Source organism: Glycine max, chromosome 11 (assembly GCF_000004515.6).
Source record: "Glycine max cultivar Williams 82 chromosome 11, Glycine_max_v4.0, whole genome shotgun sequence".
In the NCBI taxonomy this organism is placed as follows: domain Eukaryota; kingdom Viridiplantae; phylum Streptophyta; class Magnoliopsida; order Fabales; family Fabaceae; genus Glycine; species Glycine max.
Window position 1 is genome coordinate 14,310,328 of NC_038247.2, and position 26,067 is coordinate 14,336,394.

Here is a 26,067-nt window from a genome sequence, read left to right on the forward strand (position 1 = left end):
AAGCACACTTCCTTTTCACTTTTTTTCCTGGACACTGATTTTCCAACACGCTTATGTGATTTTTATTAATTTTTTTATTTTATCCATATCACTTGGTTATTTTTTTATAATTTTTTTTCCAGATGTCTAGAAACTTCAATAAAAATTTCAGCTCAAAATTCGCAGTGACCAATTCCCAGTAATTTTTACAAGTTCGTATGTTCAAGCTGGCAGCACCAGTGATTTCAGACTTCAAATTTTTTAAGCATAGTATATTGATTGCCTTAGGTTTACTTTCAACCTTCCTATGTATGTTGAACTCACTAGGCTTGCTTACCAAACTTTTATGAGTTCAATATTCACATAGGATCAAAATTTCATCCAGCAATTCAATCACCAAAACTTAAATTCACAATAGACACAAGCATAAGGAAACCTAAAAGTTAAAAAAAAAGGTTCACAATCAAAGACTCTCTAAGAATGTTGCATCAAAATGTTAAGGACTAATTAACATGCAAGATTTGACTCAAAATTCAAATGATAGGCTAAGAATTGCAAGAATACATGAACAAATGTATCTAGAATTCAATCAAAAAATTAAAATTCAACACAAATTTAGAACATAATGTGATAATTATTATGACTAAACATGACTCTAAGACAACATGAATGAAGTGATTTACACTTAGATTTTTGTGTTTTCTTTTCTAATCAATATTTTGCAAGAAAATTGAGATCTAAAGGTTCAAGACAAGAACATTATGACTGAAAAATGATAGAATCGAAAATCAACACAAAAACATGATTTAAGAGTAGATCTATAAAATTTGAACCATAGAAATGCAAGAACAAGTGTAGATCTAAGATTTAATCGGTTTATTTTTTTGAATCAACTCTAAATAGTACCAAAACACAAGAAAATGGAGGAGATACATGGAGAAGAAGATGAAGAACAAGGAATTAAAGTGAATTGACCGAACAAAAAGATAGAGGAAGCAAAAGAACATCACCTAGATGAAGATGCTCTGATACCACATGATGTAGCTCCGTGTGGAGCTTATAGGCCTTGGATCTTCTTCATCAATGTAGTCTGTTGCTTCTTGAAGATCAATGGCAGCATAATGGAGAGGGAAGAAAGATGATTGGAGATGCCACTTCAAGGAGTAGATGAGTCAAGAACAAGCTCACTATCATAGGAAGTCATGGATAAGAGCTTGAAAGTAAGAGAAGATGAGTGGAGGGAGAAAGAGAGAAGGAGCATGAAATTTTATGCCTTAAATGAGGTTTGAAATTTGAAGTGTAATTATCAAATGATCAAAGTTGAAAAAATGCACACACAATGCATCTATTTATATCCTTAGTGTCACACAAAATTGGAGGGAAATTTGAATTTCTATTCAAATTTCACTTGAATTTGAATTGGTGGAGCCAAATTTGGAGCAACAATTTCACTAATTATGATTAGTGAATTTTAGTTATGGTTCAGCCCAGTAATCCAAGATCAAGTCCAAGATTCTCCACTAAGTGTGCTTAGGTGTCATGAGGCATGTAAAGCATGAAGGACATGCACAAAGTGTGACTATATAATGTGACAATAGGGCGCAACAAGCAAATGCTCACCTCCCCTTTAAGATGGTCCAAAACTTAATTGGATTGGGCTTCTCCCAATTCAATTAAATTTATCTCCCAACACACACACATCAAATAATACACTTAATGCATGTGAAATTACAAAATTATCCCTAATACAAAAACTAGTCTAGGTGCCCTAAAATATCAGGACTGAAAAATCCTACATTACTAGGGTACTCTCCCTACACTATGGAGCCCTAAATACAATGCCCAAAAATAATTAACCCTTAATCTAATATGTACAAAGATAATTAGGCTCATACTGAGCCCATGGGCCCAAAATCTACCCTAAGGCTTATGAGAACCCTAGGGCCTTCTCCTGCATCTTAGGCCCTATCTTCTTGGAGTCTTCTATCCAATGCCCTTGGGGGGTAGGATTGCATCAAAATGTTAATTTAATATGCACAAAGATAAGTGGACTCATACTTAGCCTATGGGTCCAAAATCTACCCTAAGGCTCATTAGATTCCTAGGGCTTTCTTTAGCAGCTCTGGCCTAATCTTCTTAGAATCTTCTTGGAATCTTCTATCCAATGCCCTTGGGGGTAGGATCACATCACTAATTTTTTTTCCCCATTGCATATGGTAAAATATTTGTCATATCATAAATTTGTTAGATATGCAATTGAACTTTTTTTTAGGTGCATAGTGATTTACAACTTTTATTTTATGATAAAATGGTAAAAATAAGTTTGTTCATTCTCTCTAATCCATATTTGTCGTGTATTTCAATTAACTGAAATAATTGAAAGCTTTTTCTTTCAGTGCAACAAGGTTTTTGGGGGGTTGCAATCCATCAAGCATCATTTAAATGCCTATAATGTGTTTAATGATTGAAATATAATTTTTTGACATACATCTCAATTGAAAATATCAAGGGAATAGTTTCATGTGTTTTTTCCATATGCCTTTGTTTTTCAGATTTTGGGAGTGATCAACAATGCAAGACTGTTTGGAAGTGTGGTTTGTAAACTAGTATGAAAGACATTAAAATTGAAATAGTAAATCTTGGTTGTTGTGAAAGGTTGTGTGCACTTCATATATCCATGTTGTCTCCCCAACCTCATGCATTTGTATTCAACTCACTATAGAGTATAGAGAGATTGAAAGCCTTAATCTATGTGACCCAGGCCATAGTGGAGTTATTACTGACATTAGAGGAAACGGCCTAAACTTAGATTATACTGCCATATGTGCAGTGCTACCATCAATTTGGCCTAATAGGAAACTTTAATTTCTTTATCTAAGTGATTGAAACAACGTTCATACTCCAAACAAAAATTTTGACATTATTTATTGTTGAAATCTATCACAATGAGTCACATGCCCAGACAAATTAGAGTTGGAGGATTAATAATAAGAATGAGGGGGATAGGAACAACTTCCTACTTGACAAATTAGGACTTCACCACAATCTCACTCTCAGTTTCCATTTATTAATTCCTTCTCTTACTCGATCCTACTGTGGATATCATTCTTACAGAAAGTGGAGGCATTCTTAGAATGTTCATGCAGTAGTACTACTTAGGTACCTCTATGGAAAAGAAAGGAAGACAAAACTAAAATATATTATTGAATGACACGTTGGGATGGAGCCCCACATATAAATGCCTAAACTACATGTTAGTTTAAACATTTATTTGATGAGTTGACAACATTTGTAACCTCCTTGTAAGAGAAAATTTTAATATTGTTTTTGTAACATATTTTAGTTCATGTTTGCTTTATTCCCATTTGTTTGATGTACACCATATACCATCTAACAACATATTTGATCACAGATTAACATTGTACTTGCATTTTGCACTTGACACACATACATCACGTCACACTACATACATGCTTTCAACTTTCAAGAATAGAGTACTAGTTGTATAAAATAAAAGACAGAGTGTTGGAAATTAAAGTTGTCCAATGATCCAATATTTGGAAAATTCATCATAAATCAAAGTCACAGTAATTTCTTGAATATCTACATGTCATTAAAGTTGTCAAAGTTTGGACAACAATTCAAATCATTGACGTGTGTTTTCACGATTAAATGACCTATAATTAAAGACTTGACCTCAGTATATTTAACCAAAACTAATAGGAGAACCTAAGCTAACAAATTGTACATTACATTATATACAAAATGAATAACAAATTTTTAAAAAACTTATTAAGTTCATTTCCTGTGCTTTATCTTTGACCATTTTTTGATGGTTAGTCGTCAGTGCTTACATAAGAGAATCCACTGGTTGAGGGTGAAATCATCCAACTCACTCAGTTAATTCAGCGTTAAACGCAAGTCATTATAAGCAACGTCAAATGATCTCATTAATCTGACATTCCGCTCAAAATCTAATTAGTTGTGAAAAAAATAAAACCTTAAAATAACAAAATACTACTTACTTTTGAATATCTATATTGTTAATTATAAAAAAATACAAAAAAAAATTCATTTTCTCTGTAATACCTAAATTTCCTCCAGCCATTGATTAGTTGCCCCTGCCATGGTGGCACAATATCCTACTATATGATTAGTTCAAAACATTTGTAGGAAAATTTTTTTTCTACCACTTGGGGTAACCCATTTTACAATGGTTAATACCCTCAGCCCCATTGAAATATCCAAATTGATGAACCACATAAGAGTCAAAATTAAAACAACCCATATATTATATTATAAATTAATATATAGCATGAAATTTATTAAAATCTTAATTGAATAAATTGAATAAAATATGATTTTATTAATCAATGTTTTCTGTCTAAGAGTTTGTCAAAAAACATTTATTTCAGCTTCTATTGTAGCTGTAGCAGCAGCGACGATAGTAATTCCACTATTAGAAAACAACTATTCTACATCGGTTAAAAGACCCTTTTACGATGGTTATTAACCATCGTCATAGGCGATGTCGTAGAAACTCAAGACTTTCTACAACGGTTCCATAAAAAACCGTTTTAGAAAAAGATATCATACTAAGACAGTTTTTAGCTAAAAACCATCTGAAAAGGGTAGACTTTCTAAGACAGTTTTTCAAAAAACCATCTTAGAATGTATTTTTCTAAAAAAAATGAAATATATTTGAGGATTCTAAGACAATAAGGCGGTTATCCTAAAAACCGTTTGAAAATGTGTTTTTTTTAAAAAAATCATATACATTTCTTACAATCAATATCATATTTTTATTCCTAGCCACATGTTATTATATTTTGAAATAATAATAATAATAATAATAATAATAATAATAATTAAGACAAATTGTTAAGACAAGAACATTGGTATAACTCTTAAAAAGAGAATGTCATTTTATCATATGTTGAATTTCCTGGCCTCTCTATGATAAATATCAAATGTTACATTAGCTTAAAAGTAGCAAAAGAACATACTATACTATAAGAACATTGGTATAACTCTTCTTCATCAATGGAGTCCTTTGCTTTTTGAAGATCAATGGCAGCAGAATAGAGAAGGAGGAAAGGTGATTGGAGACGCCACTTCAAGGAGAAAATGAGTCAAGAACAAGCTCACCACCATAGGAAGCCATGGATAAGAGCTTGAAAGTAGGAGAAGATGAGTGGAGGGAGAGAGAGAGAAGGGGCACGAAATTTATGCCTCAAATGAGGTCTGAACTTTGAAGTGTAATTTCTCTAATGATCAAAGTTGAAAAAAAAATGCACACACAAGACCTCTATTTATAGCCTAAGTGTCACACAAAATTGAAGGGAAATTTGAATTTCTATTCAAATTTCACTTGAATTTGAATTTGTGGAGCCAAAATTTAACTAATTATGATTTGTGAATTTAAGTTATGGTTCAGCCCACTAATCCAAGATCAACTCCAAGATTCTCCACTAAGTGTGCTTAGGTATCATGAGGCATGTAAAACATGAAGGACATGCACAAAGTGTGACTATATGATGTGACAATGGGGTGTAGCAAGCAAATGCTCACCTCCCCCTTAGGCTAGACCAAAATTTAATTAGATTAGGCTTCTCCCAATTCAATTAAATTTCTCTCCCAACACATAGTGCACTTAATGCATATGAAATTACAAAACTAGCCCTAATACAAAAACTAGTCTAGGTGCCCTAAAATACAAGGGCTGAAAATCTTGCATTACTAGGGTACCTTCCCTACACTATGGAGCCCTAAATAGAAGTCCCAAAAATAATGAAACCCTAATTTATTATGTATAAAGATAAGTAGGGTCATATTTAGCCCATGGGTCCAAAATCTACCTTAAGGCTCATGAGAACCCTAGGGCCTTCTTTAGCAGCTCTGGTCCAAAATCTATACTAGGGCCTTCTTTAGCCTCTAAAATGTAAAAGCTAAAACTCAGGCAACGACTGATGGTTATACTACTAAATCATGAATCATTGTCTAATACTTTGATACGATTAGGACTTGTGACTATTAATAAGAAATCTCCAATTAAGAAGGGTTATGTTAGAAAGAGGAGGGGGGTTACAGGGAATTAAACCCTATGAATTGTGACAAAATAATTAGAGGGAATTTTGGCAGTAACGATAGGACAAAATATAATTAAATAGGATTTGTTATTATAGGGGGTGCAATTGGTTGATCAGTTTGTATTAGGAGAGTGCATGTTCCTCAATTTTTGGAGGAATGTTTCTTCAATTTCTTTTGAATAAAAGTTCCCTTATTTTTTTCCCCCTTGTTTGTTGTTTGTATCATGCTTGCTAACGTAGCCAAGCAAACCAAAACGTAGCTTCATGATGCAACTGCAAGATTAAATACAATTTGATCGATGATGAGTGCATAATGGTCATAATAGAATATTCCCAATCCCAGTCAATGCTAATGAAGAGGTACATAGGGTCTGTTACACAATCCAGCAATGAAACACCCCCTACAAAGACCATACAAACTTCAGAGGATATGTATGATTTAAGGTATGTAAACTGCATTATCCTTTGGACAACTTGTTGTTGGAGTGTCTTTTGTATTCACATTCCCCGTCATGGATTCTCAACCTTTTGATACTGAAGCATAGCTTGTAGTACACCATTTTGAAAAACACTATTAACCTTTACGTATGAATCTACTATAAAATGTCTTCTTGAATGGGATAGGGTCACACCTTTTATGGAAAAAGTGAGGTTTTCCTGCATGTGAGATAACTTAATGAAGTGTAACAACAAAGGGGAAACATGGATCGAAGTTGGATGAAAGCATCACGTATTACTGAAGAGTATGAGAATGGTGTTGAAGAATTCTTGAAATTTACTAAACATAATGCACCATCTTTGTGTGGAAAATTTTCCTGTCCATGTGTTAATTGTGCAAATGGGAGACGCCAATCAATAAATGACATAAGATCACATCTTATATGTAACGGGATCATTCTGAATTACAAAAAATGGATATGGCATGGGGAATTGCCAGACATCCCCATAGTCTCTCACGCTGAGTCGGTTAATGTAGACATGGGACATTATATAGAAGACATGATTCTCGATCTTTGGGCAAGACAGTTTTCAGCAAGCACATGCACCTTTGTATGAAAAAATAGAAAATGATTCAAAAAAGCCTTTGTATTCAGGGTGCACAACTTTCACAAGGTTGTCAACAGTTTTAGGTTTGGTCAACTTGAAGGCACGATTTGGGTCGAGTCACAAGAGCTTCATTGAATTGCTTATGTTATTGAAAAAGTGCTTCCTGAATGCAACACGTTGCCGAAGAATCACTATGAGGTGAAGAAGATTTTATGTCCAGTGGGAATAGAGTACCAAAAAATCCATGCATGCTCTAATGATTACATTTTGTACAAAAATCATTTTGCATAAATGCGTAAGTGCCCTACATGTGGGGTATCACAGTACAAAGTGAAGAATGATGAATACAGTAATGATGCAAACTCAAAAAAAGTCATTCAACAAAGTTGTGCTAGTATCTTCCAATAATACCAAGGTGATCGAGGTCGTACCCGAATCAAATAAACATTAAAAGTGCAGTATCTAGGAAGTGATCCTAGATCGTCTCCAATGAGCAATGGTCAACCAAATGTTCATAACAGATAGTAATAAAACAGTAACGAATTGGGGGGTTGTTTGTTTTAGTAATTTAAACAACGAGCAAATTTTAATTAGAAATTAACAGAATTAAAACATGTTGTTTCCCCTTGATTCATAAGCAAGTCTCTTATCCTAGGTTACGAGGATTTATCCTTTATCAGTTCAACCACTTAATCCAACTCTAAATTAAATTACTAAGCAAAATTTAACATAAGGTTGTCATTATGTGATTAAGCAATACATACACCAATTAATCATGAACGAAACTGATCATTAAGCATGAACGTAAATTAAGTGCAGAGACAATTAATCAAGCACTAAGCATGCATGGATTAATAGCAACAAATATAGAGTAATTGGTGAAGAGGAAAAACTGATCAGAATTCAATACTAATAATAAAACCTCAAAGAGAGCTATGTTTGATCCTCAACAGAAAACAACGCTAGAGACTTAGCCTTCCATTAATCAGTACAAAATGAAATTGTAGTAGAAAACGAAGAAAACTAGAATTATTCTCCTCTCCAAAATGAAAAAGGCCTCTAAAACTAAAACCTTGGTGTTGTTATATAGGTTCTCAGCCCCAAAGCTTACAAATCTGTTTTAAGTCCAAGCCCATAAATAAAATAAAATCTGGACATGATAAGATAAGATTTGATAAAATAAAATCTAGATGAAATAAAATCTAGATAAGATAAGATAAGATTGGATGAAATAATATCTAGATGAAATAAAATCTAGATAAGATAAAATTTGATAAACTAAAATTGTCTGCTCTCTTCAAGTCCAAGCCCAATTGCTTATAATTCTCCTAAAATTAAATTAAAAACACAAAATTAGTCAAATAGGCCCAAATGATAAAACTGCATAATTAATTTGACAATTAAGGCTAATCAGTAATTAAAATGGTGACAAAAATGGTTAAGAAATAGGAGAAAATAATGACACATCACAAGGTTTAAGTGATGTTTGCTAATGCACATGATGTGAAAACCTTACATGGCATGCAGATGGCAGAAAAAGTGGTGGATTACTTAGACATCCAGCTAATTCTCCACAATGGAAGACAATCGATCATTTGTATCCAAATTTTGTAGACGAGCCAAGAAACCTTAGGCTTGGTCTTGCTTCGGACAGAATGAATCATTTTGGTAACTTAAGCACTAACCATATTTCATGGCCTATTTTGCTGATGATTTACAACCTCTCCCATTGGTTATGCATCAAGCAAAAGTACACTAAGCTTTGTATGATGATAACGGGTCCTAGACAGCTAAGGAATGACATTGATGTGTATCTCAGTCTGTTGATTGAAGATTTCAGAAAATTGTGGGAAGATGGGGTTGATGTGTGGGATAGGAATCTTTAGCAGACCTTCAGGTTGCGTGATATGATATTTTGTACCATTAATGGCTTTCCTGGATATGGAAATTTGAGTGGATATAGTGTCAAAGGACGTCACACATGTTTTATCTGTGAGAAAAACACAAGCTACATCTAACTTAAACATGGAAAGAAGACAATATATATCAGGCACCAAAAATTTCTCAAAGCTTATCACCCGTATCAGCGATTGAAGAAAGCTTTTAATGGGAGTCAGGAAAATGAGAGTGCGTCAAAACCATTAGCTAGGAAAGAAGTTTATGATCAGGTTAAGGACATCGTAACTATCTTTGGGAAGACCCAAAAGAAGCCATCATCTGAGACAAACATACGGAAGAAAATGTCAATATTCTTTTATCTTCCATATTGGTCCGATCTTGATGTTAGACATTGTATAGACATCATGCATGTGGAGAAAAATGTGTGTGATAGTTTAATTGACACTCTTCTTAACATTAATTGACACTCTTCTTAACATTATACGAATGTTCTCATTTCTCAGGGGATCATTGCAGCAATAGTAACCACAAAAAAAAAACTATTTTTGCTGATAAAAAAATAGAAATCAAACAGCAATTGGTTTGCTTTTATTTTTTTCCCCATCAAATCAAACAAAACAGAAACCAAAAAATAACTTTTAGAAGAACCAAATCTCCATCCATTTTATCATATGACAAATTAAGGAAACTCATGTAATCACAATTAAACAACAAATCTTCTTTCTGAAACAAGAAAACCCAGATTTTAGTGTTCCAACCCCGATTTGAATCTCGTAATCCCTTTCTCATCGAAGCTTATCACTCCTGCCTCAACAACTACATCGTCTAATCGCTGTCGTCGCTGACGGCAACATTAAGACTTCTTTGGCGACAAGCTCAAATCCTGATTTGGACGCGTCTTGGAGGCAACGACAACTGGGAGTACATGTATATATAATTTTAAAATATTTAAATTTAAAATTAGAAAATATATCATTTATGCAAAAAAATTAAAATATATTTAATATTTTATTATTTTATAAATATGCACTAACTCTGTTTTTACCCATTTCTTTAAAAAAAAAACTATTTTTGTTTGTCATTTTAAAATTTCAAAATAATATTAATTATTATTTTTCAGTTATATCCTTATATTTTTTTTTTAGAGAATTTTATCCTTATATAACAAAGAGAAAAAGATATTACAGTATGAAACATTAAAATAATAAATGAGAAAGATAAAAGATATGTTAAAAGTGATTTTAAACTATAGATGAAATGATATAGAAAGTATTATTTGTTTTTAAAAAAAAATTATTAATAAACTAATATTTTAAAAATAAATAAATGTCAAAACTATGCATGTGTTATTTTTGTAATTAATATTGCAAATAAAAAAAATCAAAACTAATGCCCCTTAAAAATAATTTGGAGTAGTTCAAAACAAATAATAAACAACCATGTCATTTTTAAAAGTAAAAATAAAAAAGTTATTTTCTCAAAACAAATAATCCTTAACAATTTGGAGCAGTTCAGCACACCACAGTTGGAAATAATTCAGAGCAGTTCAATTTGAATAGCCTATAAAACATTTTGCTTCAATTCACCCAAACTGTTTGACAATTTAGTTAAGTTCGGGCTAACTGTAAATGCAATTCGTCACAGTTCATTTCAATTCGAATTGAATAGCCCAATTGACAAATGATGTAGACAATGTTGAATTCACATCCCTAGTTTTAATTATGGCAAACCATTAGTAATACAAATTATAAGGATGATGGATGGGTCTTAGTGATGACTAATATTTTGCTTAAGTGTTTCAGTGATAAATGTTTTAAGAAGCAGATATGTCTAATCATTCTGAAGTGCTAAGAATGATGCTCATAAAGGTTGTGCTCAAAACAGTTGTCAAGAGTTGAGAACTTATAAGATTTCTCGAAGCTCATCAGCATGATGATGAAGAATGCTTTCCTTTGAATATTTGGTTTTTGGAAAAGTATTTAACAACAAGGCATTTCATAAATACTTATCAAAGGCTACATTAAGAGCATCCAAAATCAGAATGAAGTTGTAATAGAGTCTACACCAAAATGATGAAGAACATGATTTTGAAGTATTGAAAATCAAAATGGAGTTCAAAATGGTTCAAAATGCTTTGCAAGGACAACACCATGTCTTCCATATGATGCCACAATATAGAGGGCACATCAGAAGATTGAAGTTGACAACATTTCACTATCCACATGTTGTCACATACACTAGGTGTACATAAAAAAGTGAATGTTAATTGCATTAGGAGATGCAAACCTGTTGAAAGTTGAATCTATCAATGAGAAGTAACGAATGTGAAGCATCAAAATAAAAGACTGAAGATACTACATAGTCTATAATCTTGGACAAAACACTAAAACACCAACAATTGTATCTTTACTTTGAGTTTTTGAAGCAATCTACTTCATAATACTTTGTGTTGTGAAGATGTGTTAAAGTGGACAAAATGCATATTAGTTGGTCTTTGTCAATAGGATCTACTTCAAGTATAGATCCTTTCTCAGCTAAAATCAAAATCATCATTATGATGTTACTTCAGAATGCTCATCAGAAAGGTTTCTCAGAATGGGGGCCTCAAAATGACTACCTCAGAATGATTCTACAAGCCATTATCTCATGATAGTTGTCATGTCTGTCTACTTGTTCCAAAAGCCTGTTAGTTGAGTGAAACTCACTTCAACGATCTTCTTTGGAGCTTTAAGATATTTTTTAAGAGCAATTTGAAGCTAAGTTGAAGCACTCCAGTTAGAGAAACTCTAGCTTGATCTCTACTTAAGAAATTTGCATTTTATACTTCAACCCTCTCAGTTGAGAATGACCTACTTTTGTATTGAGCTTGTACTTTGTAATAGATCTAAGATAGAAGTGAGAGATTGTATTTTCATGAGTGGAAACCCTTTGTAAGGTAAAAATTTGTGTTTGTGCAATCCCAAACACATAGAACCCCTTTATTGTTGAAAGTCCACCAGTGGATGACATTATTGAAATCCAGTAGTGTTGCTAGTCTAGTTGAGTCTAGGTTGGAAGTCTAGCGGGAGTAATGGCAAGTTGTTCAATTTGAGTGGTTGTTGGTCCAGTAATGGTTGATTGTGTTAGTGGAATCTCATCTTGAAGGGTGAGGATTGGATGTAACCCAAGCTTGGGATGAATCAATAGAAAAATCATTGTGCATTAATCTCTTCCCTCTATCTTTGCAATGATTCTATTACAAATATGTTAAGTATTTTCATTGATCTTTAAGACAAAAAAACCTTTCACAAAAACACTTAAAATTGAACTCTTTTATCAAAGTCTTTCCAAGCAAACAATCCTTTTTTAAGACAGAGCTTTGAACTATGATTCTTATATGGTATATTTTCTCTTTCTCTCTCTCCAAGAAAAAAATAATTATGGTGACAACAATGGTAATCATGGTAATGGTTGTGGTAGTATTTATGGCAATGATGATCATGATGATCTTTTACGATGTGATAAATTCGATCTTTTACATATTTGATTTCTCTACTTTGTTAATCTTTTAAAAAATTTCTGATTAAATAAGATTTTATTTTAAATTTAAAATATTTTTAATCTAAACTTTTCATTTTAATTTAACAGTTGAAATTGATATTTTCATTCTCACATGTAATAATTATTTTCATGTTGTATTATTTTTCCTTTCTTTCTCTCTGTATATATAATTAATGCATCGTTGAATAAAATATTATATTTACATTTATTGCTTGAGTTAGGACCATTATTAATACAATAAAAAAATAGTTATCTTGCTTTTTGGGTCAAGTATATATACACGTGCTTGAAGACCATGTTTTACGAATATGATGGACTCTTCAAGGTATTTCGTTGGCAAACTGGCAATCTTATTAGCTTTCTTCATTGTGGCTTCAAGTGAGAAATAATGTTTTATTTTCATTCTCTCCCATCCCCCAACTCAAATGAGTCAATTTCCTATACATTACATTTTTATTTTTTACTCAAACCAAATTTTTCACATGCTATATAAAATTTATGTTGTTCTTATGATTATTTGGGAATGCAGGTATGTGCATTGAATCAAAAGTAAAACCCATTTTAGGGCCCAGTCGAGTACAATGTTTCTTCGACTTTCAGAGTAAAATTGGATGTCCGTTTCCAATTTGTGGCTGCAATCTCAAATGTGTTGGCCACAAGTGTCAATGTCTAGGGTCAACAACTTCAACCAATAATTTTCTTAATCGAGTACCCCTAGATTGAGTACCAGAATCTTGTGATGCAATTATCAAGTTCTAAATAATAATTGTTCATTATCATGAATAATGAATTATTGCATCTCTTATGTATCTAAACATTACATAATCAATACTAATAAAATTTAAGCTTTACTTTTTCCTTATTTTTTCTTGATTAATACTTACATTTGATTTACTTTCAAGATAGGGTTAAACTAGGTGATGCAAAAATGAAAAAAAGTTTCTTAATGAGTAGACATTTTGTTAATAAATTATCTTTGATTTAATCATGTTAATTATTTATTATGAATTCGATCTTTGATGTGTGCATATGAAAAAATATTTGTTAAGAGAAATTAATCTTTTAAATGAATTTTAGTATCTCAAGGGATTAATTTTTTATTTTCAATCAAAAAATACCTTGATTACAAATAACAAATGAAGATAATAATTTTGTATTTCATTAAACTTAAAAAATCGCTTTTTATATATATATGACACCTCACCCGTTAAGGATTTATAATTTATTTTGGCTAATGACTTAGAGATTCATAAATGTTTCTCTCGTGATTTGGAGTTGATTTAGTTTTGCGACACTTTTCATCTCTATGTTAAATGAAAAACTAATGAAAATAAACAAAACAAATTGAGGTGGCCATTTTAAAGCTTGAAACACCACTACCTTCCTTGTGACCTCGTAGACATGTTGATTTCTCTGCTTTTCGCAACTTTACCTCATTTTAAGCCTCAATTTCATACCTTTTAAATAGTTAAAATAAATTAACTTCAGTTACATTTATATTTTAGTATAAAAATTGAATGGCATCCATATTTTTATACCCAAGTTCAATTATATTTGTAAAAAATAAATGGAACAATTATTGTTTTTGCCTCGATCGAACAAATGAATGCTTATGGAACAACCCCCCGCTTGCCTCCTATCATGGATTTGGCAGCTGGTAATCTTTGGATGCCACTAGTATGTTCTAATAATTAATTTACAAAAGAATAAAATAATAAATTAATGAAAATAAGTTAAATAACAAAATTTTACATTAAATTAGGGATATTTGATGAAGGATTAAATTTTGAATGATTTACCGTGTATGTGATATACATAATATTTTGCTCTTCTCTAAACTCAACATCACTAACAATGGTGGAAATATCTCTCTCTCAAAAAGGTATCTAAACTCAACATCAGTAACAATGGTGGAAATATCTCTCTCAAAAAGGTCTTCAACATGGGATGCTTAAACACTTCAAAAGTTTTCCTATTTATAAAAGATGAGCTTAACTTGTTTTAAGAGTGATTAATGGATGGCAATAAATATTTACATTTCAAGTACTCTTGGAAACTCGAAACTTCAATTTCTAAGTTGTGCCTAAAATTCTTGAGGTGAAAAAATAATACTAGAACTTATTGAACGGAATATTTGTTGTCTGTAACCAAATTTTGTCCATATTATTATTTATTAACATAATATTTGTTGTTCATCATGTGCAATGTAACTATATAAATATTTTGATAGAGAATTTTTTTCGTCTATAATTATCCTATCCTCCAATAGGATTATCTTTATTGAAGAATGAATACATGTGATCTGAAAAAAAAAAATGATTGCTAGCTTCAGTATAGAGATTCATTATAGATAGATTGCATACGCTGAAAAACATCTGATGAAAACTAAGTTATATTTTTTTTCTTTATAAAATGGCATGCAAACGAACTTAGTAATACTAGACATGTTGTCAAAGCATGATATGAATTGCATATCATTTTCATACTCCTTAACCCAATTCAATAAATAATTCAATTTAACCACTCGAACAAAATATTGGTCTATATAACTTGTCCTACTCCTATATTTCATACACGATTATTACGGGAGGAATCATATTAACAATATTTGAGATGCATTTGATAGCTCATTTATAAGCTTATGAAGCATACAAGAACAAGCTAAACAACTTATAGGAAAGATATCAACCGCAAGGACGGATCTAGGATGTTGTGTTCAGGGAAGCTTTCCTCACAAATTTTTTAAATTATTCATAAAATGTATATGTATATTTACAAATTGTCTCCATACTTTTAAATGTAGTAAAAAAAATCAATACATAATATGCATATTGCCCTCACAGAATTACATACATGAATAATGTCTCCGTAAAAACTTAAAATTTCTGAATCTGCCATTGTGTGAGCCCCTTCTATAAATCAAAATAAGATCTTCAAATTGCTCCAGAAGCCATCACTGATAGTGTGGGTTAATAGATAGTTGCTGAGAGAATATTTTATATTTCTTCACTCATATCTGAAGAACTTGGAACTTCAGAGACTTTAACGTTAACAAATGGCAAAGAAAGTGTATTCTTTTCTTCCGTGAAAGGAAGTAACTTTCCTGAATACAAGCTCTTAATGATCCAGCTAAAAGGCTGCAAGAGAAAATCAACAGGGAATTCAGAAACACCCACACCTCACAAATAAGCATATAAAATAGAGCATGATAAGGGAGAGGGATTAATCATAAAAATCCATGAAAGATTGAAATGTCAAGAATTTTCACATGATAAACCATGAAATGGCAGAATTTTTTGGCATGTTGATGCACAACCAAAAACTTCTCTTTACAAATTATATTCAAATCTGAAATAAAGAATTACTAATTACCATGATGGGGATGTTCCGCTCCTTGGCACAGTGCTTCAGATGACGTGATATTGTAGCCTTATCTTCAACTACAATAGCTCCAACCAAAGTCCTTTCCTCATCAGTGCTCCATTCTAACCCTTGAAGAGTTTTGAACACATGTCCACCTCCATGCTGTGCAACACAAACATGCACAAACTCACAGTTATTAGAAAATGCTGAGACCATTAGTATAATCTGTATCAGTACTTACACACCTACATTGCATCGTTACATTAAAGTTGTAAATTTAGATAACTTCAGATTAGACATGATAGCATTGATATTTGTAAGAAGTCTTGTATGCACACAAGATATCTCAACTACATAAGGATTTCATTACATTCCAAAGTCATCAAATGTAAGTCCATTGCCATAAATGACCGATTAGTTTTAGAAACTAAGAAATTCAAACCAAAATTGTAAAGAAAAACTCTCTTCTTTATTTATAAAAAATTAAAACATAAATTAGTAAAATACAATTAAAAATTGGTAAAAAAGTAGAAATTTTACACCATAAAAGTAGGGCATATCAAGGGTCAACTTAAGATGAGCGAAGAAAAAGAAAAGGTAAAAGAATGATCTTACCTTGATGATACATGCCAATTTGGTGCAGAAACTAGGCTTCCCATGGAGCAGAATTCCTACTCTTTCAAAAATATCTTTTTGGTTTCTGTGATGAATTGTTGTCCCAATCCTGGTCCACTTCATGTCTTTTCGATTTGGAAGAATCATGTATCTAATACAATGAAACCAGAATCATAAAACTATGGAGAAGGATTTAAAGATCTTGACAGCACATATCATTAAAATTGGAGACAATGTCTAATATTTCTACAGATTTTATTAGAGTATACTTACTCTATATTGGTCTTATCTCTAGCCAATGTGAGACTTGATTTTTTTCCAGTACACTCCCTCACGCCCAACACTTTTGGACTTGGTGCGTGGATGACATGGTGGGTGACTCATTTAATGGATCTAGGATAAAGTTCTAATACCATCTTAGAATGTGGGTTTGGGCCTAACTCAACCCCAAAAGAACTCAGAGTGAGGATTGCCCTCCACTTATATACTCTATATTGGATTCTTTCCATTCCAAATCCAAGTGTGGGTGGATCAAGTACCAGCTGCTCAAATAGATAATGGGTCTATATCTAAGTTAGGGAATGTGTATGTGAGAGGTGCTAGAGATGTTTGACTGAAAGGGGAAGGGAAGAAACATGTGGGTGAGGGCGTGTCCACTTAGACACCCAAGAGAGAGCAGAGGTAAGGGAAAATAAAGAGAGAATTCAGTTAGGGAGTAATTAGCAACAAACTGTATTGACACCAAAAATAGAAGTGAACTTATATTTCTGATTGTATTAAATGGCTACAATGGTTAGAATCGCTCCTCAAAGCTCAGTCCCTACAATTCCCACTTCACTCTCCATCTCCCCATCCATTCCATTACTTCCCTCTAAATACCTGTTCTCTCTCTCTCCTTCTATGATTCCCACATCTCCTTCCACTCCCCTATTACCAGCTGACATTTCTGTTATTTCTTCCTTTACCATTTCTTTCCTCCACATCTTTTGCCACCTGTCTATTTTTCCTCACGTATACCCGCAGGCCTTTCTCTTTAGACCAAATATTCACATTTCCCCCTCTTACATTCCTTTCTACCCTCTCCTATAAACATTTACATTGGGCCTATCAGAGAGAGAGAGGGTATGGAATGTTTTTGTGATCATAGAAACTTTCCTAGTGACTGAGGAGTGCCTCTGTATAAAGCATAGGCTTGGGTTGGAGTGCATGATCAACTTCTGAGAATCATCTAATTACTGTTCCCTTTTTCATACTTATTCGTATTCGAATTAATATTGTTTCAGTGAGAGGGAGTATACCACTATGCATATTTATTGAAGAACAAGGAACAAAAAATTTACGAGAAGCAAAAGTCAATTTTAGATAATACAACTTACTTTTCAGGTTGCAAAATAGTTCTAGATGCAACACAATCAGTAATCCAATCAACTTTAAGTATTGAGGCACCAACAGCACAACCATATAAGAATTTGGTGGTTTGCAGCTGAGACAAACAACAGAAACTCCATTATATTGAGATAAATAATTCAATCATTGTGTTAGGGACCAAATCACAGACAAAATAATGAATTTGGGAAATGTATGTATTATTCGCTGAAAAAACGAAGTGCAGAAGGAGTATAATCCTACAGCCACAGAGCTAGGCTCCTACAGAAAGGCTACGGCCCTCTGTCCATAACTGAATTTCTAAAGTTTCAGATACCCCTCTCACTCAATGACACTTCCCTAAATACCCTCAGATCCTCCCTCACACTTTTGGCAATTCTGTTACTCCTTTTGCCACCTCACCTTTCCTCTTCTCACCCTTGTTTCCTCAAACATACACCCTCCAAATCTTGAGCTTCTCATCAATGTCCAAGCCCACACTCCCAATCCTATCACTTTGTATGGAACAACATAATAATTAATGTTGTGCAATTTGTCCATTACTTATTTTAATAGAAAAAATACTCTTTGAGCTTTGCATAAATATTCAGTTAGATGTGAATTTCCAACTATTAACATATATGGAAAGATTAAGTCTGAGAATGAAAAGAGGCAACTCAAAACCATTGTGTCCTTCAACTCCAAGCCATTACTAGGCCCTACTAATAGACACAGAAAGCCTCTAATAATTGGTGCCTAATGGGTAAATTATCTATTTTCCACAATAATTATGATCATAATTACCATATGTTGCAGATATAAAGATCAATCAAGTCCTTATCACTAGATAGGCATCTTGTGTGTAATTTTACTTGTTAGAGAGTGCAATTTAATTGTTGAAATGAATCCCCAGTGCCATAAAGTAGGAACAAGAGATTAACATAAACGAAGAAAGAAAGCTATGACACAATTAGCCGAAGTTTTAAGCATTAGTTTTAACATAATAGACATAAGGTTATATTGATCATTAGAAACAAACCTTTCTCATACAAAGAATAATGGGAAAGTGATATAAAGTTGAATTTCTCTTCCCCCCTGAATTTTGTGGAGAGGGAATATCATAAAGAACCACCCCACCAGAATTCCTTATAAGTGCTTCCATGTTCCTTTCCTTCTGACTAGATATTCCGGTGAGAAGGAACTCTATACCTTGAAATATAAATTCATTCACTGCACTTCTGCAATAATTTGTCAAAGAATGTTTCATACATGGCACAGAAGTGGTCAATGACTTTGAAACTCGTCCCCTTTTTGCTCTAACAGATGAACCTACATTGTTTTAGCAAAAAATTAGCAAAACCCAATATATAAAACTGAAATATACATTCCTATTAGAGAATAGAGATGTAATATAATCATTCATGTGTCTTCACATAACAAAGTTTTTGGGATAGTTGGTTCATGATATGGTATTAGAGCCTCTATGAGCAAGTGGTCTCCTCAAAATATCAGCACAAGGTAGGAGGATTTATGCATTATCCACATGTTAAGAGCCCAAAGAACTTTTGGGTGAGGGAACATGCTAGACATGAAATATAAAACCATTCATGTGTTTTCAGTTTCACCTAACAGCTTAAGCTTTCGGGATCGTTGTTCGAAGTCTTAGCAATTAGACAAATTGAACTAAAGACTTACATCTTTTATGTGAGGATTCCAACTTTGAGCATTTCCTTTTTGGATGAAGCTCCTCCACTTTTTCTGAGAAATGTACTTGCTTTCTGACTCTAACATGTCCACTGTGTACATTATTGCTCTCTAGCTGCAGTTTATTAAGATTATTGTTCTGCCGATTTTGAGCAACAGCTTCTGGTACTACATGCTGCGTCATAATTTTCTCTACACTGATACCATTTGCAACATTCATAGGGCCCTGCAAACACCGGCGTATCCGATGATTTAGAATAAGAGGTGATCTCCTGTTTTGTGTTGGTTCTGTTGAAATGTCACTTGCATCTGCTGCTTTTAACTCATTGCCACTCTTGTCATCTGTTATTTCAAGAGTTGACTTATGATCAACCAAAGGCTGATTATCTTCTTTGTTTTTGTTTTCATCTGCATGCTTTGAAGCAGATTGGCTCTGTGAAATCTTTGTGCCCAAGGATGCAGCACTACCCATACTCTGATCGGTTGGAAGTTCATCCAAATTATACTTTAGGTTGAAATCTTGGTTTGGTATAATCATGCTATAAGTCTTAAGACAAGTATGTTCAATCCTTGTTAACTTCCCAGTGATTTGTTCATCCATCATTGTTTCAGTGATTGGAATATCTTTACCATCTGATATAGACATAATTTTCTCATCACTACAGCCAAATTTTACATTCTTATCTAAGATACTTTGAAAATTGTCCACCTCAAATTCAGAGATGGATGGGACAAAATCCTTAGTATCATTTTTTTTGTCAATATCAGTATTATAGTTGACATGCTCTAAGGAAAGGCTACACGGAACAACTGAACAAAGAGGATCAGTCAATGATAGACTAGAACATCTGATCACATCTTGAGACTGCAATATGCCCTCATCACGTTTGTTGTGTGAGTCTTCAGAAGGCACACTTAGCTGAGAACCAATGGAACACTTGGGATGATGTTTCAGCACAAAGGAATTCTCATCTGGAACAATATCTACAGATTCTGTAAGAAAGCTTGTCTCTCTGACGAGAATCTTCGGAATCCATTTTGCATTGTTCTGATTTAATGAAGATGAATCTAATTCCTTCCAAAAGGAAAACAGAGTAGTTAAAATACATGTAAAACAAGAAAGGGTATCAAGATGCTTAAATTCATGAAAGAATGTACACATGCAATATAAATCATCTGAGAAAAGGAATGCACATTTGAAATGAACATAAAAATGTAGGGATGGTGCACAGAAAGTAAAAAGGAACAAAAGGACAGGCACTTAGTAAAAGAAAGAATATGATTTGACAGAAATTTGCCTCCAACCAGAATAAAAGTTACCCTTACAGGCATGATAATTTAGCATTCCATACAGCCACACAAGCACCTGATATGGAAACAGTGGTTTATTTTGTATCTCATCAACATGGATGGAAATCAAAATATGTAGAAAATTAGGTATGCGTAGTTTCCTTTTGTTCCATCAGTCAAGTGTTCATTAAATATCCATACAATGATGGCAACAATAAAGCGCTAACGCATTCTTGATGGAGGACTACAACCAACAGCCATGAATAGATAGCTAGCCAATCCCTAATGTTCAGCGTGAACTTGCAGAATGTTCTACATAAACATTGAAAAATTCTATGAACAGTCCCATTTTCCATCAGATACCAACTATCGGCGTAATATCTTGGAATTCAAAATTGTGCCACCCAACTTCATGATTTTAGGCAAAGTAAAAACTCAGGATATAGAATGTCTTCCATATTTCTCTGAAAAGTAATTAGCAGTAAGCTGCTTCTAAAGAAACAGTTCCAAGACTCATAATATTTAACCATTTTTTAAGATTTTAGAATTATTAAATATATCAACAGTATATAACTATACACGACATCAGAAATCAATGCTTGAGTTAGAATTCAGTTATTATGAATCTATTGGCATTATATATGACAGGTTGCAGCATTAAATTGTCACAAAGGTTACAATAACCTCAACTTCACTACAATGTTACTTTTTTCTTTACATCATTCTGTGAGCTGTTAACTGTCAAAGAACCAAGCATTATTATTATTATGTATGGTAATTATGTGTCAAATGTTGACCACACACGCATGTAAGTATGTTTATATTGACAACAGTAACTGAAGTGTAAAATGATATCCCTAATAAATGCTAATTGTAATCAAGTCATACAGACATTAACATGTACTATATTCAACAATTATAAAGTCTAAAGGAAATTTGGAAACACATAGAAGCTAATATCCTCACATCCTCACATCTTCCCTCTTCTCCAGAATAGGCAATAGCCTTTTTGGTTTCAACAGGATCTCATCATTTCTTCAAGAAACATGACTCATATCAATTTCAAGGGTAACTCAACATGTCTGTGTTAACTAGAATATCAACAGAAAATGACAATTTGTATGACTAGAAGAAATGATAAGTGAAAGAAAAAGAAGAAACACCACACCTTACATGTCCAACCCCCTAACCAGCGGCTTCTAAATCTTTCCGGATCTGGGTAAGTTGCCCAATTCTGGAGAAAGAAAGGCAACGAAAATGATGAGAAAGCTCTTAAAACTCACTGAAATTTCCAGAATTCTCAACAAGTGGCAAGTTGACACTGTTTGGTGGCTTGATTGAAGTCAAACCAACCATAGTCAACCCAACTGTCTGGAAAGTGGAAATCAATGTAGCATCAATTACATTATAGAAAAATCCAGTAATACTGGTGAATGCTGATCACAAATAACTCAGACAGACAATACCCAACAATGAGACTGCTAATTTGTTCTTTTATTCATCAATACATTCTTTTCAATTTCAGTTGCAGTAACTATTTAAAGATATAAAACATATGAACAATTCATATATCTTCACCATACAGCTTAAGCTTTTGGGATAGTTGATTTGTGACATGATATTGATATCAAAGCCTCTACAACCAAGTGGTCTTCAGTTTGAACCTTGTCATCCCCATTCTAATAAAATGTTAAATTTAAATGCAAGGTAGGTGGTATGCATTATGCAGTATGGACGCTTAAATCCCAAAGAACTCTTTCATGAGGGGGTATTTAAAGATATTAAGTAAAAACCAATGATATGCCTTCACCTAATAGCCTAAGCTTTTGGAATAGTTGGTTCAAGACAAGCTAAAATGTGGAGGTCCTCTCGACAGGTGGAACACAAAGTGAAAGGAAAAGAAGCTAATTTACCTGGTTGGGGGCCAAAACATCAGTACTATACTTTATGCATTGATGAGAAATACGAAGATTATCATCAAAATGTTTGAGAGTGTTTTCACCCAAACCAGGATCATCAGAATGCATCTCTTTCTCACAATGTAAAGAATAACGAGGTGAGTCTTGCTGCACCTCCCTCTCCACATTAGCTTCTAACTGCTTTTGTTTAGATTTATCATCAAAATTGGCAAGCTGAGAAGTAAGCTCACCATCACTATGTTTATTATTGCATCTACTATCATTTTCAGCACCGGACACACCTTTTACTTGAAATATAGTTGAACTGCAAAGATTATTCTCAACAGGAACATCAATGGGTAAGCCTATATCTTCATAGGTATCTTCCATAATGAAATCATCCAAATCAGAAAGAGAATCACTATAGTTAGATTCCTCATTTGAGGATTGGAAGCCATCTTCCAACCCCTCAAGCCGTGCCTGCTTCACACGAAGTGCAACTTCAAGTACAGCTTCTGTACGCATTGTTTCTAAAACTGAGTCCATCTTCACTAAATCATGTATGACCAATGCCTCAGATGCAGCAATAGAAAGTTTAACTGCATTACTGACATCAGCACCTTCAAAATCTTTAACCTCAGATCCTTCTTTCTGTTGTCCAACAGAATCAATTGTATCAATGAGAGATTTCGAAGCACCCTTTTCCACGGTTTCTGGGATGAAAGTAGCCAATACATCTTGTTCACAGGTAAGAGGATCCATCATGGAATGCATGTTCTCTATAAAATCGGTAGGTTGAAAAGGTTGCAGTGACAAAACTTCACTTGGTTCAACTACATCATGTGATTCATTCATATCTTGATTCAAGCAAAAGAGTGAATCAACATCTGAAGAAAGACGCAGACTACAGTGAAACACCTGCTTCATTGAAATATAAATATATCAATGAACTCTTGGTCTTAAAAGGAATTAACAGTACAAGTAATTTACCTAGTTGCTGAAATAAAATTTACAAACACACTTTAGTCTTAAATGGACAAGGCTACTTCTGTACTAAGCAGCATTGATAGGACGGTTATGTGAAGAATTTGTACTCTTTAGGCAGTTATGGTTCTAAATTATTAGTATCTGAGTAGTATTTATGACTTTAAGCAATTATGGATGTATGTAACAGTTATAGTGTTATATATGTGGTGTTACAAACATGTAGAAGAAAATTAATGTGTTAGTTTGTTGTTTGTTAAAGTCCTTGTTAGAGGAAATCAGGAAACCCTATGTAATAGATGTACCATTCTTCAAATTTGATCAACTGATTCAATTCTTGAGTCCAACAGTACACTTAAATAAAACATGTTTGGAATATGCACCAAAATGATACCATTAGTTTAGCCGTTAGCACCATATGTTGAATGAAAATAAAAGAAAAATATAGAGAAATTAAAAAGAAAAAAAAAAACTCACATTTTCAGGAGATGAAGCAACACTAACAGGTGAACTATCGTCTCCAGATAAGAACAAATGACAACTTTTATATCTACCTTTTTCCCTTGATATTGCATTGAAATCTTTTTCGTCATTGCCATTTTCTTGAGAAGGTCCTAGATCCTTGTCATTTCAAAGAAGAGAATGGATCAACAAAAAAGTGACCAATCTAACAGTCCTAAGAGACTTTCAAAGTTGAATAACAAACATAAATTTAGTGAGTGGAAATTGAATTAACTACAAAACAATACATATGACTTTAAAATTAAAAACAACTTCTACAGTTAACTGTCCATTATCATGAAGACACTATATCCATGTAAAGATGGACAATATTCACCAAGCCATAACTAGAACTCATACATAGAAAAACAATCATCAATCCTTCATATACTAGATGTTAGAATGGTATCGTGGATATTCATTTTGTGATCGGCAGATATTGGATATCATCTGTAAAGTGTACTTGAATAAAATGAATAAACTCCACCTAGTCTTGGAAGCACAAAAGAGAATAGAACAGTAATATCAAAAGCAAGCAAGACTTGGAAGCATAATAGAGGTTTTATCCTCCACCTAGCCACCCTATCCTCTTCCCTCCATTGTACAGTACCCACACAAAAAGTAAAATAAGACAAAAAGAAAAAAAGGATAAACTCGGAAAGAGAAATTCCAACTTTTGCTTCTTGGTATGAAGCGGCTTGAGACTCCTTAACAAATTCAATAGACCCATTTGTTCCAAGACTCTGAAGCCAGGATGGAAGCCATGCTACATCCTGCAATATGTTCATAACTTCATATGTCACATAGCATTACAAATTGAAGATACAAAAAGCTCAATAAACATAGAACCAGTCTTATATACAACATCATAAACAAAGACCAAAATCAGTGATTAGGACACATACATACATAAATACACAAATACATGCCCGCACACACACACTCAACAATTATAATCACAATGATCAGTTGCCTAAAATGTTGTTAATTCAGCTGCAATTTCAACCACAATGTAATTGCAAAGAACTCCCAATCCGCAATTATTGTAGAGTTCAGCTATGAGCAGCAATTGAGAACTATGACTATAATTTCAAAATATTTATACTTCACTTACAGAAACATACAAATTTCCCAAGAAACTAAAAGTAGGTATTTGCAGAAACTTGGCATTAGAAAAAATATAAATCGGTGTATAATTCAACAAGGAAAAAAAACAAGATCCCTAATAGTAAAACCCATGAAAGGGGGGGGGGGGGGGGGGGTTCGAGGTATCGATTTATTTATTTTTTTGCTCGTGTAGGATACAAATTAAAAAAAAAATAGATAGAAGCAAAGAAAGCGAAGAAGCGTAACTAACCTCGGAGAAGTGAGGAGGACGAAGAGATTGGGTGGCCATGAAAGAAGATTCTCTCATGTCTCGGCACTTAGCAGGGATGAACTGAACTTTTTTTGGCGCCAAAGGATAGCATTCGCGGGTTAACTATGCGACGAACGAGGTTTATGGATTTATTTATTTACCGCCCCCAAAAACCCAAGTTGAGAGTCAGAGGTACAAATGGAAAGAGATGCTAACTTATTGGAAATTGGTAACCAAAATTTATTTTCATCTAATATCAAAGTACTCGTAATAATTTAACCTTAATTTTAGTATAGAAAAACATTTATTTAATTTTAAATTATTGATTTTAAAATTATTGGTATAAATTTTCTTCTCAGAGAAATGTAATTAATAAGGATAAAAATGACTCTTTTTCAAGAACAAAAATCATATTTAACCTATCTTTGTAATAAAT

At 33.1% G+C, this 26,067-nt stretch overlaps 1 protein-coding gene and 1 long non-coding RNA gene across 2 annotated transcripts; one reads left to right on the plus strand and one right to left on the minus strand.

Annotated features, from left to right (window-relative positions):
* The first annotated feature begins 12,866 nt into the window (after positions 1–12,866).
* On the plus strand, positions 12,867–13,416 carry LOC121173095 (uncharacterized). The gene is made up of 2 exons (XR_005887262.1): positions 12,867–12,932; positions 13,084–13,416. It is a non-coding gene; the product is annotated as an uncharacterized lncRNA (long non-coding RNA).
* A 1,864-nt stretch (positions 13,417–15,280) lies between these two features.
* On the minus strand, positions 15,281–25,831 carry LOC100808072 (uncharacterized). Its single transcript, XM_003538027.5, has 11 exons — positions 25,632–25,831; positions 24,949–25,047; positions 24,251–24,394; positions 22,805–23,707; positions 22,060–22,125; positions 19,593–20,676; positions 18,937–19,226; positions 17,909–18,015; positions 16,533–16,683; positions 15,927–16,079; positions 15,281–15,691 (listed from the first exon to the last, which is right to left on the minus strand). The coding sequence occupies exons 1-11, from the start codon at positions 25,686–25,688 to the stop codon at positions 15,551–15,553; spliced, it is 3,195 nt and encodes a 1,064-aa protein (XP_003538075.2). The 5' UTR covers positions 25,689–25,831; the 3' UTR covers positions 15,281–15,550.
* Positions 25,832–26,067: the final 236 nt, after the last annotated feature.